Below are 15,225 nucleotides of genomic sequence, written 5' to 3'. Positions count from 1 at the left end.
CTTTCTCCAAATTGTGGAGGCAAGCTGTTAATTTGGATGGCAGACAAGGAATGGGCGTAGTATAATTTCTGCAAGCTTTTGCTCTTTTTCTTTCTTAACTCCAATATAGATATTGCAAATATCTTTATATGCTGCTGTCTCCACCCTGGTATTGACCCAAACATGTTGCCAAAAGAATGGCAGAGAAGTCTGTCTCTTTTAAACTCATCTGAAAGCTGCAAATGGTCATAGGTCTACTAGGAGTTCTACACATCAGTACTTCTTGTACTCATTTACATGTTTAATATTTTACTGTTTGTTCTTATCAAGATGATCATTTTGGGATCATCACCATCATCACTCCCATAACCCCACTGGTCGTTGGGGTACCATCACTGATGAGCAATCAGCCAATTGTCTCCACCCCTGACGATTGTGTGTCAGTGCTTGAGTCTCTGCGAAATCCATTCCTGTCCACTCTTTTATGTTGTCAGTCCATCTCTTCTTCTCTCTACCTCTTCTTTTCTTCCCCTGTACTGTCCCTTGGAGGATGATCTTGGATAGGCCAGATGATCATGTTATATAGCCATACCACTTCAGCTTGCGCTTCTTCACGGTCTTCATATGATCCAGCGCATTGGGTGATGATGTTGCGGATCTCTTCATTAGTGACGTGGTCAAAGTAGGAGATGCCCAGGATTTTATGGAAGTATCTCATCTCTACTACCTGTATTTTCCATTCAAGTTTTGCCGTAATGGTCCATGTCTCTCACACATATAGAAAAATGGAGATGACCAATGTGTGCAGCAGTTTCAGTTTGGATTCCAGGAAGATGTTCTTATTCCTCCAGATTGGCTTTATCTTTTCCACTGCTGCAGTTGTTTGCGCAGTTCTTGCCAGAATTTCTGCCTTTGATCCTTCATTAGTAATGATTGCCCCCAAATACTTGTGCTGTTTCACTGTTTCCAGTTCTTGTCCACTGACAGTGATATGTGAGCTAATTCCGTCATGTTTATTTGTCATCTGCTTGGTTTTCTCTGCACTGATTTCCATGCTGTATTTTATAGAGGTTTCATCCAATCATTTCACAAGGTTGGCAGGTTCATCTTCGCTGCCTGTCAGGCCATCAGTGTCATCAGTGAACTGAAAATTTGAGATTGTTCACTCCCCAGTGCTGACTGTGCATATGTGATCTTCTAGGGCATCAGTCATTATGCGCTCCAAGTAGATGTTGAACAGTGTGAGCGAAAGAAGGCAGCCTTGCCGGACTCCCAACAGTGGTGCAAAACCACTCTCCTATTGTGCCATTGATGAGAACTGCACTGCTGGCCTTGGCATACAGTTGTTTAATGGTAAGAATACGCTTACGACCAACATTTTACTTCGTTATGGTTGCACAGAGAGCTTTGTGCCATACTCTGTCAAACACCTTCTTGAAGTCAACGAAGACGTGGTAGATGTCCTGCTGGTGTTGTAAGTACATCTCACATAGAACACGAAGGTTGAAAATCTGTTCTGTGGTACTTCTTCCAGCACGAAAGCCAACCTGTTCTTCAGCGATGATATTCTCCGCTTGTGGCTTCAATGTGTTCAATATGACTTTCAACATCACTTTGCTGGGATGGCTAATTAAGCTTATGGTCTGGTAATTTTGACACAATTGCAGGTTGCCTTTCTTTGGCAGAGTGATGATTAGTGACTGTGTCCATGTGAAGGGCCACTCACCGGTTTGCCAGATCTTGTTGCAGATCTTGTTGAGTGCATCTATTACTATTTCTCCTCCAAATTTCATCAGTTCAACTGGGATATTGTCAATACCTGTAGCCTTTCCGTTCTTGAGTGATTTCACAGCTGTCTCCACTTCTTCACGCATTATTGGAAAGTCATCCTCCTCTGTTGAATCTGGTCTGTCTATAACACTAAGATCTCCATTTGTCTGGTGGTTGTATAAATCAGAGCAGTAGTTTGTCCACCTATTGATGATGTCCCTTTCTTCTGTAAGACTATTCCCTTCTTTGTCTTGAATTGCATTAGCTTTGGTCCATCTTTCCTTCATCAGATCTTTTACAACCTGGAAGGCTTGTTTGCTAGTTTTATTATTGATACACTCTTCAATTTTAGAGCATTGTTCTTCAATCCATATCTCCTTGGCCACCTTCATTCCTTTCTTGGTCTTTCTGCCAATCGCTCTGTATTTATCAGCTCCCTTAGTGCTGTTCTGGTCTCTCTTGAGTTTTCTTCTAATGCCACACATTTGTAGTATTTCATTTGCGACCCAGAGTTTTGTCTTCTTACGGTGTTTCCCAAGGGTGTCTATTGCTGCCTCATGAAATTGTTCGTCATTGTTTCTACGTCTTTCTCTAGCGCAAACAGTGGGGCAAATTTTCCGTCAATCATTGCTTGAAATGACTGCAATGTTTGAGTCTGAGTCTTTCTAAGTCAAACTTGGTTCTGGTGAACTTTGGCCTGATGATTTTCCTTAGCCGCAGTCAAAAGTTTAGCATTACAAGGTCGTGATCACTTTCAACATCAGTACCGGTGAAGCTCCTTGTTTTAGCTCTGTTAATCCCAGAACAAAATCAGTTTTGCACCATGATGTAGTCAATCTGGCTGTGATGTAGACCATCAGGTGCATGTCACATTGATTGTCTGGATGCTTTATGTGCTCCTAATGTCTTTGCAAGAACCATATAGTTTATAGCTGGAAAACTCGAAAAGTCTCAATCCTCTCTCATTGGCTACTGCATTACAGAAAGGGCCACAATAAATTTGCCAATCTGCCTGTGCGTCAGTACTCACTTTAGCATTCCAATCTCCCTATACAACCAGGATATCTTTCTTGTGTACCTTATCAACGATGTCTTGGAGCTGATTGTAAAAATCTTCAATTTGCTCATTGCTCATAGTCTGTTGTAGAGGCGTAGGCTTGTACCACTGTGACATTAAACAGGACTGCCTTTAGATGGATGGAAATAAGCCTGCTGGATATTGGGCGGCGTTCTAATACTGAATTCTTGATATCTTTATGCACTAGAAATCCTACGTCGTTGACACGTTTGTCCTCTCCACTGTAATAAAGTACATGGCTTTCTTCCGTTAGTGCCTCTCCAAAGTTCTTCCATCTGACCTCAGAGATTTCTAGGAGGTGCCAAGTGTATTGTTCCATTTCGTACGTGAGTTTTTTCAACCTCCCTGTTTGTCTCAGTGTCCTTACATTCCATGTGGCTATAGTGATATCATCTCTTCCATGGATCCTCTTTGTTGGGGTTACACCAGTAGTATACTTGTCACGTCCGCCCTGGTGGGAGATGGATGGCGCGGTCATTATTAACCCGGGTTGCGACCAATGCGGTATGGACATGGTTGAATTGCTCATCATATGGTGTGTCTTGGGCAAATTTCTAACCTGGCAGAGCCCATCCCTCTAGGCAGCCCCCTTTTAGTTGCCTCTTATGGCATGCAGGAGGAGCAGTGGGCCTATTCTGTCCCCGGACCCACAGGGGATCATTTTGGGATAGTTGTCAATAATATTGCTTATTCTATATGATGGAATGCAGAGCTCAAATTAACCTTCCTGAATATTTCAACAATCCTCTATCCTAATAAATACTTCTCACATGGAAAGTAACATGTAATTTACATTATGCCATTATTATTCTTGCTCTTTCTTTTGGCAACCGTAACAAATTGTCGATGTTGCTTAGTCAATGAAATGTTCATGGCAGCATGGCGTGCAACAGTTTAAATACATTCGTAACAGTCCCACTGTGAAAAATGTTAGAAATATAATTGATGCTAATTTACTGTATCTACAGTATAGATATTGATGTTGTAACATTTTCCTACTTAGTTCACCAAGTAACTGTGTTTTTGTGAAATAGCATAAAATACTAATTTGTGTTACAAAAACTGTTAAAACTGAGGGTTATATTAGCCAGTATTTCATTTTAAAACGTTTTTCATATGTCTGACCCATGAACAATATTTCTGTATGATTAGAGGCATTATGGGTCTTGAGAGTTCACTTATGCTGGTGTAAATCGGGAGTAATTCTAGTGAGGTCAAAGGTATACTGGTGCAAATCATTTGAGAGATCAGAATCAGGCCCTCTTGTACACTGTATGATTTTGTAGTAAAAGAGGTAATAAAAAATCATTTTCTTATTGATCGTTGCAGTGGGAGAATGCCAGAAGTGGATTACGTAGTGCTAACTGAATGGTTTGAATGGATCACGAAGAACACTGATGTTTCAGTTGATTTGATAGGTAAAACATGTTCTTCTTTGACACTGGTCCCTTTTTAAATTGAGTATTTTTTATGTATTGTATTATGAAAAAGGAGAAAAAATGTTTTCTTATTTCTATTTCCTGTGTCCTAAATTTCTGTGACATAAGAAATACCTTCTAGTGTACACGTTAAACAGTAGTCATGGCTTTGGAACATTTGGTGCTGCTGTTACATTGCCATACTTCATCTATATATATCCATGACGTTTGGAGGTGGCTACCTTGCTCCGATAGATTGACCAGCAGTGGAGCCATTGTGGATGTTTGTGGCTGATATCCATGTCAGATCCATGACATCCATCCATCTGTCTACCACAGATTGCTTTTCTGTTGGTTGTGGAGGAGATTTCTGCTCTACGTTGCTTTCTAACCTGACCCCTGAAAATAACTATTCCAATGTTTTGTTAATGGCAGTTTATCTACAGACTTCTCCTGAAACTTGTTATGAGAGATTAAAGAACAGATGCAGAGAAGAGGAAAAGATCATTGCTATGGTAAGGAAATCTTTCACCATAGTAGAGCCTTTCAGGGCATCACGTGCTTGTATCTTCATAGCTTTTAATCTGTAGCTCCTCTCCCTCTAAATAAAAATTTTGTACTGTAGTCAGTTAATAAAAGTCAGGGTCTTGCCACAATGTAATCCACCTGTTTCCACTGATGGGTTCAACTTAGTATTAGGAAGAGTGTGTAAGGTTCATTGTAGCTTTATAGTCTAGTAGAGACAAGTTAATCCTTATTTATTTAAAAATCAAAATAATTTTGGACAATGACTACCCCAAGTTCTACATGTTTGCAGTTCTGGTAGGTCAGTACAATACAATTCAGTGAACATGGGGAAGAAAAAGAAATTCACCATCAAAATGTTCAAAGGGTGTCTGCCTGCTCTCCTTTTCCGCATGCACTTCTTGAGTATGAGCCCTTATGCATGCGGGCAATAGAATTTACATGTGCAAACTTCATCAGCTGTATGCAGAGGTGTTTGGGCTTGAAAAATGCCCTTACAGGTGTTTGCCTGTGCCCCAAAAGAAGGCACTGTTTGAAAAATCAAGCACGCAGTGATACAGGAACCTAATAAAAATAAGTTGTACAATTAGATTACTACATCTCCTAAACAATAGTTTATGTGAAGGCCCTGCCTCAAACAGGTCTTTTTAAATAAATCCCTAAGCCAGAAATAAATGGGGTAATAGAAGGAATGTGCTGCCTATTATTAAAGTGCCTCTGTTGTAAGGTGATTTAGTAAGAGCAGTTGGGTAGGTTGAACATATATGGTGAGATAAAAGCCAAGAGCTAAATCCTGAGCCATGTGAAATGTCCCCTAGGTGAATAAGCCCTAGCTATTATTTCACTACACTGGCTTTGAAGAGACATCATGTGTTGCACTTTGCAGTGTCTTTCTCTGTTACTGAGGAAAAAACCTATAGTGAATGAAAAAGGTTAAGTCCTCTTCATGAAAATCTAATAGCTGCTGACAAGCAAAAATGCTTTTAAAGGACGTGAGTGGAAGTTGAAGAAAATCAACTGGGAATGTAGAAAAAACGTATCCACATAAAAAGCATCTCTGAAGTCAGTGTTCATTTCAGTTTTCCCGTTTGTTCTTTCCTCTTCTGTCTATTCATCTCTGTGTAAGGTTTAAGTCAGACTCCTCCCATGGGAATTAAAACAAAGATCTTGATCCTGCAAGCTGCTGAGAGCTCTCTAGTCCCATTGACTCAGTGGATTAGATCCAGCATAGGTTAAATCCTAACACCAGTGATAAATTGTGGCCATTGTCAGTAGGAAGAAATTCAAAGATTTCACTTGCCCAGTCTGTGTGGATTCGCCATGAAGTGGCAGTGGCATCCAGGAGCGCCGCCAGCTTTTCTGCCGCCCTAGGCGGCAGAAGGTCCTGTCCCGAAATGCTGCTCCCCACAGAGGCAGCGGAAGGTCCCGCTGCTGAAATACTGCCGCGGTCACCGCCCCCCAAATCACAGTGCCCTAGGCGACTGCCTAGGTCGCCTAATGGGTTGCGCCGGCCCTGATGGCATCTCATGGGAATGATGGTGCTAGTGGAGCTTGGATGGTAGACTGGAGCTAGGGGAATAAAATAAATGCTTCACAGGAATTATTTTAGGGAAGCTCTCTGGCCTGTGCTATACAGGATGTCAGACTAGATGATCACAATGATCCCTTTTGGCCTTAAAGTATCTGACTTCAGTCAAATGAAATGTTGGGTGAAAGTTTCTGATGTACTGTATTCTGTAGTCACAATGCAATGTATAATAAGGACCTGCCTTATTTGTCAAACCATGTCTGAAACCTGGATTTTAGTATCAAGCGTTTCATGGTAGCTTTCTTATTTATACACAGTTGGTTGAAGTCATTGACCTCTTAGCTGATTTGGTTTACTTTAAAAAATATAAGTACAGAAACCGCAGTATGTGTTTCACCTCCGTAAACATTTGTTTTGAATGGCTTTTTATAGGAATATTTAGAAGCTATCCATCAGCTCTATGAGGAGTGGCTTATTAAACAAACACTGTTTAAAGTTCCTTCTCCAGTGCTTGTAAGTATATATTTATCAATTGTAACCAGGTAAGCGCGCGCACACACAGAGAAAATTTCAATTCTCAAATGTCACTTTAGTTGTAAAGGCAAAATCTATTTTTCTAATATGATTTGGAGAAGAAAAATTTCAAGAAGTGTTCATGACTCTCAATAGGATACAGCTTTAGATTTTGATCTTGCAAATGACTCTTACTTCATCACCCAAGGGGCTATTTACAGTAGTAAGCATTATGCTTGTCTGTAAGTGTTTGCAGAATCTGACCCATTGCTTGTAAAAACCCATCCCAAACCCTGCACTGAAAACAAATTGACCAAGTGCCTAGGAGTAGTTCATTTTGGGATTAGTGGTAGTATTTCTTTCTTTTCAAATGCTAGCAAAATTAATGATTTTTGGCAAGAATATACAGATTTTTATAGGGTCTCTTGTTCTAATTTTCATTTTCTTGTTTTCTAGGTGATTCCAGCTGACAATGACATGCAGAAAATGATAGAAAAGTATGAAGAAAATCGGGACCGAATATTAACCCCGTACAATATACAACACTATCTGTAGAAATCCAGTTTTATGGTCATGCTTTAAAAAAACATGTCCATCAGGGGAATTCTGATCAACATTCCCAACTCTTTTTATGATGTGGTCTCTTGGTTGAGATTTTGTCTTGTAAATTATTAATGACTTTAGCTAGGAAAAGGCCACAAACAGGCCATATCCTGTTTACCTTCAGCTTCTTGCATTTTTAAGTTCCAGTGCAGCTTTACTGATCTCAGACTACCTCTGACAGGAAGCTGCTGTATCTCATTTCCCTACTTCACTTCTGCATTGTATAAATACCTTTCTGATATTGCATTTTCTCATGATAATGTGCTTTCATTCACTCCAAATAGCCCCATATATGTCCTCTCATGTAATTCGAAGGCTGTGAATAAGTCAAGCTTATGTAGTCAGTAAGTGAGCAAATTCAATCCAATTTTGTAACAATTTTCAATGGAAAAGCAATGAAATAACTAATTATGCTACTGTTCTCAACCACCATTTTCACAAAATATCTTTAATTGCACTTAAAATAGGAAAACTAAACAGTTCATTTCTTAATTATGGACCTGATTCTAATCTCACTTGCACCAATGTAACTTCATTGGCTTTACTGAAGTCATTTCTGATTTAAATGAGATCAGAATCAAACCCCAATTCTGCAAATACTTATGCATCTGAATAGTCCTATTGAATTAAATGGAACAACTCAGGTACATAAAGTTACCCAGGCTTTATAAGAATTTGGGGTCTAAGGCTCTCTGGCCCAGATTTTCAGAAGAGTTCAGCATCTAGCCGTTCTTAATGAAATTCTGACTCCAAATTAAAATCTCTTTTGAAAATCTGTTCCTAAAACTTTTTCTATCATGAGCCAGAATTTTTCTTAGTATGCATTGAAATTGGGTAATAATTCTGATACTGATTATTTGATATCTTGAACTTTTTATTATGTTCTAATAGATGTTTGCCTCATGTGTAAGTTTTTTAAGAACATGTGAGGGGGCGGTACATAGGGTCATCTTGATCACAGCTTCTCGTGGCTGCAGACATCAAGAAGAGAGCAGAGACCATCTAGTGAAAGTTAAATTCTCACTTTAATTCTTAAACTTCTCTGTGGTGTTTTTATAGATCACTTATTATTTACCCTCTCGAGTGCTGTCCTCATGTTGGCACTTTTAACAGCACAGTCTTAGGACTACTTGCATTTTATTTTCTCTTTAAATTGGAAGGGATGATTCTTTGTTTATTCTATAAAAGTTTGGGTTGTTTGAACTGATGCCAGCAAAATTAAAAATTCTTCCAGGAACACCTCTGCTTAAAACAACATAGCAAAAAAAGCATTTACTTCACTGGCATGTGTCATAACTGTATAGTCTTAAAACTAGCTCAGTGTTTAGCTCAGCTAAGATGTTTTCATAAATTTAAATATGCAGTGATCGATGTCTATAATGTGTTAGAAACACAGAGGATAGTAACTTTCAAATACGGAATTCTGTTGTGTACGTCATTTTGGTTAAGAATAACAACAATCAGATACTATACAAAGGTGTATCTTTAATTTTCATTGTAATTATGTGTAGTTAATTTATAGTTTCATTGTAGTCTTTTATTTATTCAGTTTCTACTTGAATTGGACTGCTGTTAAGAGAGGAGGCCCTGTGTCATGGGGTCCACTCACTACTAGGGCGCCTCCTCCTGGCTGCTATGGGGATTAGCTCTTTCCAGGTCTGACATATGCTTTTTTGCATCCCCTGCTGTGTCTCTCTCCCTCTGACTCCAGATACTCTCCCTTCATGGCTTGTTCCTCCAGTCAGGTCACTGTGTTTTCCCATTTCTGGGGTATCAAAGTCATTCCATAGCAAACTGTCTCCAGCAGCTTCTCCATCACTACCCAGATTGTGCCACTTTCCAGTGGCTGGTAGAGGAACCCGGGCCCACCCTCTACTCCAGGTTCTAGCTCAGAGCGCCTCTACTTAGATGCTAAGGTCTGTACCATCTTAAATCTTGCTGCTGTTTCTCTGAGCCACCACCCTTCTGGATAAACCCTTCCTTCCTTCTGGGCCTTGATCCCCTGGGGTTTCTACTTTCTCCCTGAATTTCCTTCCTTCCCTCCCTCTCTAACATCCAGAAAGTGACTAGAGGCTCCCTCACTACAGTCTTTTTCTGTTGCCAATTTCCTGGCTTTACACTAGCCCCCTCTGTTCCTTTCCAGCTGGGCGCCATGCTTTAATTAGGGCTTGCCTCTCCAGCCTAATTCTCTCCCGGGTGTAGCTGTCAGGTTAATTAACTCCTTCCCAGCTACCTTAACCCTGTCAGTTAAGGGTGAGGAGAACACCCATCACACCCTAGTAATTTCTTCTAGTTTTTTTTTTAACATCAAACAAGATTTTTGTTCTCTGTTTATACAGAGAACCAATGCTGGTAGTCGTGCAGAAAGAGTTTCTGAGTGCAACACTAAATTCATTTTCTAAATTATGTGAATGCAGTGCCTAGGTTCAGTGGTTCTGTTCTAAAGCTTTAGTACTCTAGCTGAACAATAAGATCCAACATTTCTAACTGCTTAAGTATATTAATTAAAGATTTTAAATGTAAAGGAAAAGTATTTGAATGTTTCTTGAAAACACACAAGCTGGGCATACCCTAAGGCCTGGTCTACACTACGGGTTTAGGTCGACTTTAGCAGCGTTAAACCGAATTAAGCCTGGACACGTCCACACAACGAGGCCCTTTCTTTCGACTTAAAGGGCCCTTTAAACCGGTTTCTTTACACCACCTCCGACGAGGGGATTAGCGATAAAACCGGCCTTTGCGGGTCGGAATTGGGGTAGTGTGGACGGAATTCGATGTTATTGGCCTCCGGGAGCTATCCCACAGTGCTTCATTGTGACCGCTCTGGACAGCGCTCTCAACTCAGATGCACTGACCAGGTAGACAGGAAAAGACCCGCGAAGGTTTGAATTTCATTTCCTGTTTGCCCAGCGTGGAGAGCACAGGTGACCACGCAGAGCTCATCAGCACAGGTAACCGTGATGGAGTCCTCCCAGGATCGCAAAAGAGCTCCAGCATGGACCGAACGGGAGGTACGAGATCTGCTCGCCATATGGGGAGATGAAGCAGTGATAGCTGAACTCCGTAGCAGTAAAAGAAATGGAAAAGTATTAGAAAAGATCTCCAAGGCCATGAAGGACCGAGGCCATAACAGGGACACACAGCAGTGCCGCGTGAAAATTAAGGAGCTACGGCAAGCCTACCACAAAGCCAGAGAAGCAAACGGAAGGTCCGGGGCAGAGCCGCAAACTTGCCGCTACTACGCGGAGCTGCATGCGATCCTAGGGGGTGCAGCCACCACTACCCCAACCGTGTGCTATGACTCTCTCACTGGAGAAACACACAGGGAAGACGGTTCGGGGAACGAGGAAGATGACGATGGAGGTACTGTAGGTAGCTCACAGCAGCAAGGAAGCGGAGAAACCGGTTTCCCCAACAGCCAGGATATGTTTGTGACCCTGGACCTGGAACCAGTAACCCCCGAACTCACCCAAGACCCTCAGGGCACACAGGAGACCTCTGGTGAGTGTAACTTTGTAAATATTTGTAAACATTACAAAAAAAAAGCAAGCAAGTCTGTTAACGTGTATGGGGATGGAGCGGAAATCCTCCAGGGACATCTCCAGAAAGCTCTCCTGGTTGAAATGGGGTGATTTTATTAAGGGGGACATTCAGAGGCGCCCGTTCCTGCTATTCTGACCAGAAATGTTCCCCGCTGTTAACCACGCGGTGGGGGGGGAGGGGTGAAGTGATCATCCCAGAGAATCGTGTGTGTGTGTGGGGGGTGGTTTACTTGTGTTTGTGCCGCATGTTAACCGGGAAACCGCAGCCCCCTCCTTTCACATTGAAACCCCATTTTAAATGGACAACCCAATTCATCCTTGATATGGGAAATGCGCTGCTGTTTGCAACCTTTCCCACATGTTAAGAAGGTTAAAAAAGCCAAAACACTGTGGCCTACGATGGCTGCCTGCAAGCCGAAATATGCGACCTTGTAATGAAAGAGTGTACCCATTGTTCCCTAAAATGTGTCTTTTTTAACCACCTCTCCCTTCTCCTCCACCAGCTGCAAATGTTTCTCCTTCGCAGAGGCTCGTGAACATTAGAAAGAGAAAACGTAAGACGAGGGACGAGATGTTCACGGAGCTGCAGATGTCCGCCCAGGCTGATAGAGCACAGCAGAATGTGTGGAGGCAGTCAATGTCGGAGATGAGAAAAGCCCAACATGAACGAGAGGAGAGGTGGCGGGCTGAAGATGATAGGTGGCGTCAGCTTGCAGACAGACGGCAAGAGGCAATGCTCCGTCTGCTGGAGCATCAAAGTGATATGCTCGAGCGTATGGTTGAGCTGCAGGAAAGGCAGCAGGAGCAGAGACCGCCGCTACAGCCCCTGTGTAACCAACAGCCCTCCTCCCCAAGTTCCATAGCTTCCTCACCCAGACGCCCAAGAACACGGTGGGGGGGCCTCCGGCCACCCAGTCACTCCACCCCAGATGATCGCCCAAGCATCAGAAGGCTGGGCTTCAATAAGAGTTAAAGTTTTAAAATGCAGTGTGTCCTTTTCCATCCCTCCTCCCCCACCCATCCCAGCTACCTTGGCAATTATCCCCCCACCTCTGTAAGGAACTAATAAAGAATGCATGAATGTGAAAAAACAATGACTTTATTGCCTCTGCAAGCGGGAGGGGAGGGGAGGGTGGGGTGGGGTGGTTGGTTTACAGGGAAGTAGAGTGAACCGGGTCGGGGGGGGGGGTTGGAGGGTTCATCAAGGAGAAACAAACAGAAGTTTCACACAGTAGCCTGGCCAGTCACAAAACTCGTTTTCAAAGCTTCTCTGATGCGCACCGCGCCCTGCTGTGCTCCTCTAACCACCCTGGTGTCTGGCTGCGCGTAATCAGCGGCCAGGCGAGTTGCCTCAACCTCCCACCCCGCCATAAATGTCTCCCCCTTACTCTCACAGATATTGTGGAGCGCACAGCAAGCAGCAATAACAATGGGGATATTCTTTTCGCTGAGGTCTGAGCGAGTCAGTAAGCTGCGCCAGCGCGCTTTTAAACGTCCAAATGCACATTCCACCACCATTCGGCACTTGCTCAGCCTGTAGTTGAACAGGTCCTGACTCCTGTCCAGGCTGCCTGTGTATGGCTTCATGAGCCATGGCATTAAGGGGTAGGCTGGGTCCCCAAGGATCACGATAGGCATTTCAACATCCCCAATGGTCACTTTCTGGTCCGGGAAGAAAGTCCCTTCCTCCAGCTTTCGAAACAGAGCAGAGTTCCTGAAGACGCGAGCATCATGTACCTTTCCCGGCCATCCCACGTTGATGTTGGTGAAACGTCCCTTGTGATCCACCAGGGCTTGCAGCACCATTGAAAAGTACCCCTTGCGGTTTATGTAGTCGGTGGCTTGGTGCTCCGGTGACAAGATAGGGATATGGGTTCCGTCTATGGCCCCGCCACAGTTTGGGAATCCCATTTCAGCAAAACCATCCACTATTGACTGCACGTTGCCCAGAGTCACTACCCTTGCTATCACCAGGTCTTTCATTGCCCTGGCAAATTGGATCACAGCAGCCCCCACCGTAGATTTGCCCACTCCAAATTGATTCCCGACTGACCGGTAGCTGTCTGGCGTTGCAAGCTTCCACAGGGCTATTGCCACTCGCTTCTCAACTGTGAGGGCTGCTCTCATCTTGGTATCCTGGCGTTTCAGGGCAGGGGAAAGCAAGTCACAAAGTTCCATGAAAGTGCCCTTACGCATGCGAAAGTTTCGCAGCCACTGGGAATCGTCCCATACCTGCAGCACGATGCGGTCCCACCAGTCTGTGCTTGTTTCCCGGGCCCAGAATCGGCGTTCCACGGTATCAACCTGCCCCAGTAACACCATGATTTCCACATTGCTGGGGCCTGTGCCTTGTGAGAGGTCTATGGCCATGTCAATTTCCTCATCACTCTCGTCGCCGCGCTGCAATCGCCTCCTCGCCTGGTCCGGGTTTCGCCTTGGCATGTTCTGGCTCTGCATGTACTCCAGGACAATGCGCATGGTGTTCATAGTGCTCATAATTGCCGCGGTGATCTGAGCGGGCTCCATGATCCCAGTGCTAGCTATGGCGCCTGGTCAGAAAAAAGGCGCGAAAGTAGTATCTGATGGACCAGGAGAAGGAGGGCGGGAGGGAGGGAGGGCCGAGTGACGACATGGCGTACAGGTACAGGAACAGGGAGAAACACAAACAACTGTCACACAGAATGGTCCCCCCAAAGATTAAACTGGAAACCCTGGGCTTAGCAGGCCGTTGATTTCACGGAGGAAGGGGAAGCAAATGAACACAGAACAAATCTATTTTTTACATCTTAAGGTGGCAGCCGACGCTGCAGCATGAGTGACAGCCATACCAGTATGACGATGACGGATACCAATCATAATATGCCATCATCTGCCAAAAGGCAAGGGGCTGCTGCTGTGTAGCAATGCAGCCCCACGTCTGCCAGCCCCACGTCCGCCAGCACCCAGCATCGCCCTCGGCCTCTTCTGGGTGCTTAGCAGACAATATTGGGCAATTGGCAGAAAATAGTATATTATGACTGGTAACCGTCATCATCGAAACAGTAGCATGTCTGCCCAGGTGGCCATGATTGACAGCCATACCAGTACGACGACGACGGGTACCAGTCATAATATACCATCGCCTGCAAGGGGCTGGTGCAATGCAGCACTACGGCTGCCAGCCCCACGGCTATCACTCATGCTACACCGTCTACCGCCAAAAGGCAGTTAGCAGCTGCTGCTGTGTAGCAATGCAGTCCCACGTCTGCCGGCACCCAGAGGACATATGGTGACGGTGAGCTCAGCTGAGCTGAGCGGGCTCCATGCTTGCCGTGGTATGTTGTCTGCACAGGTAACCCAGGTAAAAAGGCGCGAATCTATTGTCTGCCGTTGCTGTGACGAGGGGGGAGGGGCCTGACGACATGTACCCAGAACCGCCCGCGACACTGTTTTGCATCATCCGGGCATTGGGATCTCAACCCAGAATTCCAAGGGGCGGCAGAGACTGCGGGAACTGTGGGATAGCTGTGGGATAGCTACCCATAGTGCAATGCTCCGGAAGTCGACGCTAGCCTCGTACTGTGGACGAGGTCTGCCGACTAGAGCACCTAGAGCATTTTATTGTGTGGACATACACAATCGGCTGTATACAACCGATTTCAATAAAACCGGCTTCTATAAATTCGAACTAATTTCGTAGTGTAGACATACCCTAAGAGAGACCAAAAACAGCCAACTCCTTGGAGATTGTCCCATATGTTTGAAATGTTCAATTATATATATATATATATATATATATATTTCCTTAATAGAAACCCTTTCGTGAGCAGGGAAGTTTTTACTCCTTTCAGTCTTGATTCCAAATTCACTGTGTAAATTAAAATATTGCAGCAGAATGGCATTGTTTCGGTTATTTGCTCAAATGATTGGTGGTTACTCTGTCATATTTTTTTCTCTGAACATTGGCAATCAGAGTAGTGTGTTTTAGGAACTACTTTTTGGAGTGTTATTAAAAACTGACTTGGTTGGGCACTGGAAGCCTAAATCTCTCTATCAGACAGTATCACAAGCTCTCCTAAATCCCTGTCAATTCTTTTTTGTTTCTCCCTCAAACATTTTGTTTCATAATCTCCTGCTTTCTAAACCTATGCTTAATATCCCTAAACAAATTCTAATTTAGTGTTCTCCTATTGTCTTTGGTTAATGTGTTTTAATCTTCCTTGCACTGAAATTCAATTTTCTTGATTCTTACCTTTTCAAGAACATTTGTTCTAAAGCTAACCTATGCTT

General features: G+C 43.6%; 1 protein-coding gene across 2 annotated transcripts in view; it reads left to right on the top strand.

The window, feature by feature from the left end:
- TK2 (thymidine kinase 2) overlaps positions 1–9,984 on the top strand; it is a 28,159-nt gene extending 18,175 nt beyond the window's left edge. For both annotated transcript variants that reach the window (XM_034788483.1, XM_034788484.1), the window contains exons 7-10: positions 4,157–4,245; positions 4,681–4,760; positions 6,731–6,811; positions 7,268–9,984. In XM_034788483.1, coding sequence (XP_034644374.1) covers positions 4,157–4,245; positions 4,681–4,760; positions 6,731–6,811; positions 7,268–7,366 — 349 coding nt within the window. In that variant the 3' untranslated portion in view covers positions 7,367–9,984. The remainder of the gene's footprint in view (positions 1–4,156; positions 4,246–4,680; positions 4,761–6,730; positions 6,812–7,267) is intronic.
- Positions 9,985–15,225: the final 5,241 nt, after the last annotated feature.

Source organism: Trachemys scripta, chromosome 13, assembly GCF_013100865.1.
Source record: "Trachemys scripta elegans isolate TJP31775 chromosome 13, CAS_Tse_1.0, whole genome shotgun sequence".
Classification (NCBI taxonomy): Eukaryota; Metazoa; Chordata; order Testudines; family Emydidae; genus Trachemys; species Trachemys scripta.
Note: the sequence above shows the minus strand (reverse complement) of the source record. Positions and strands in the feature narration are given on the sequence as shown.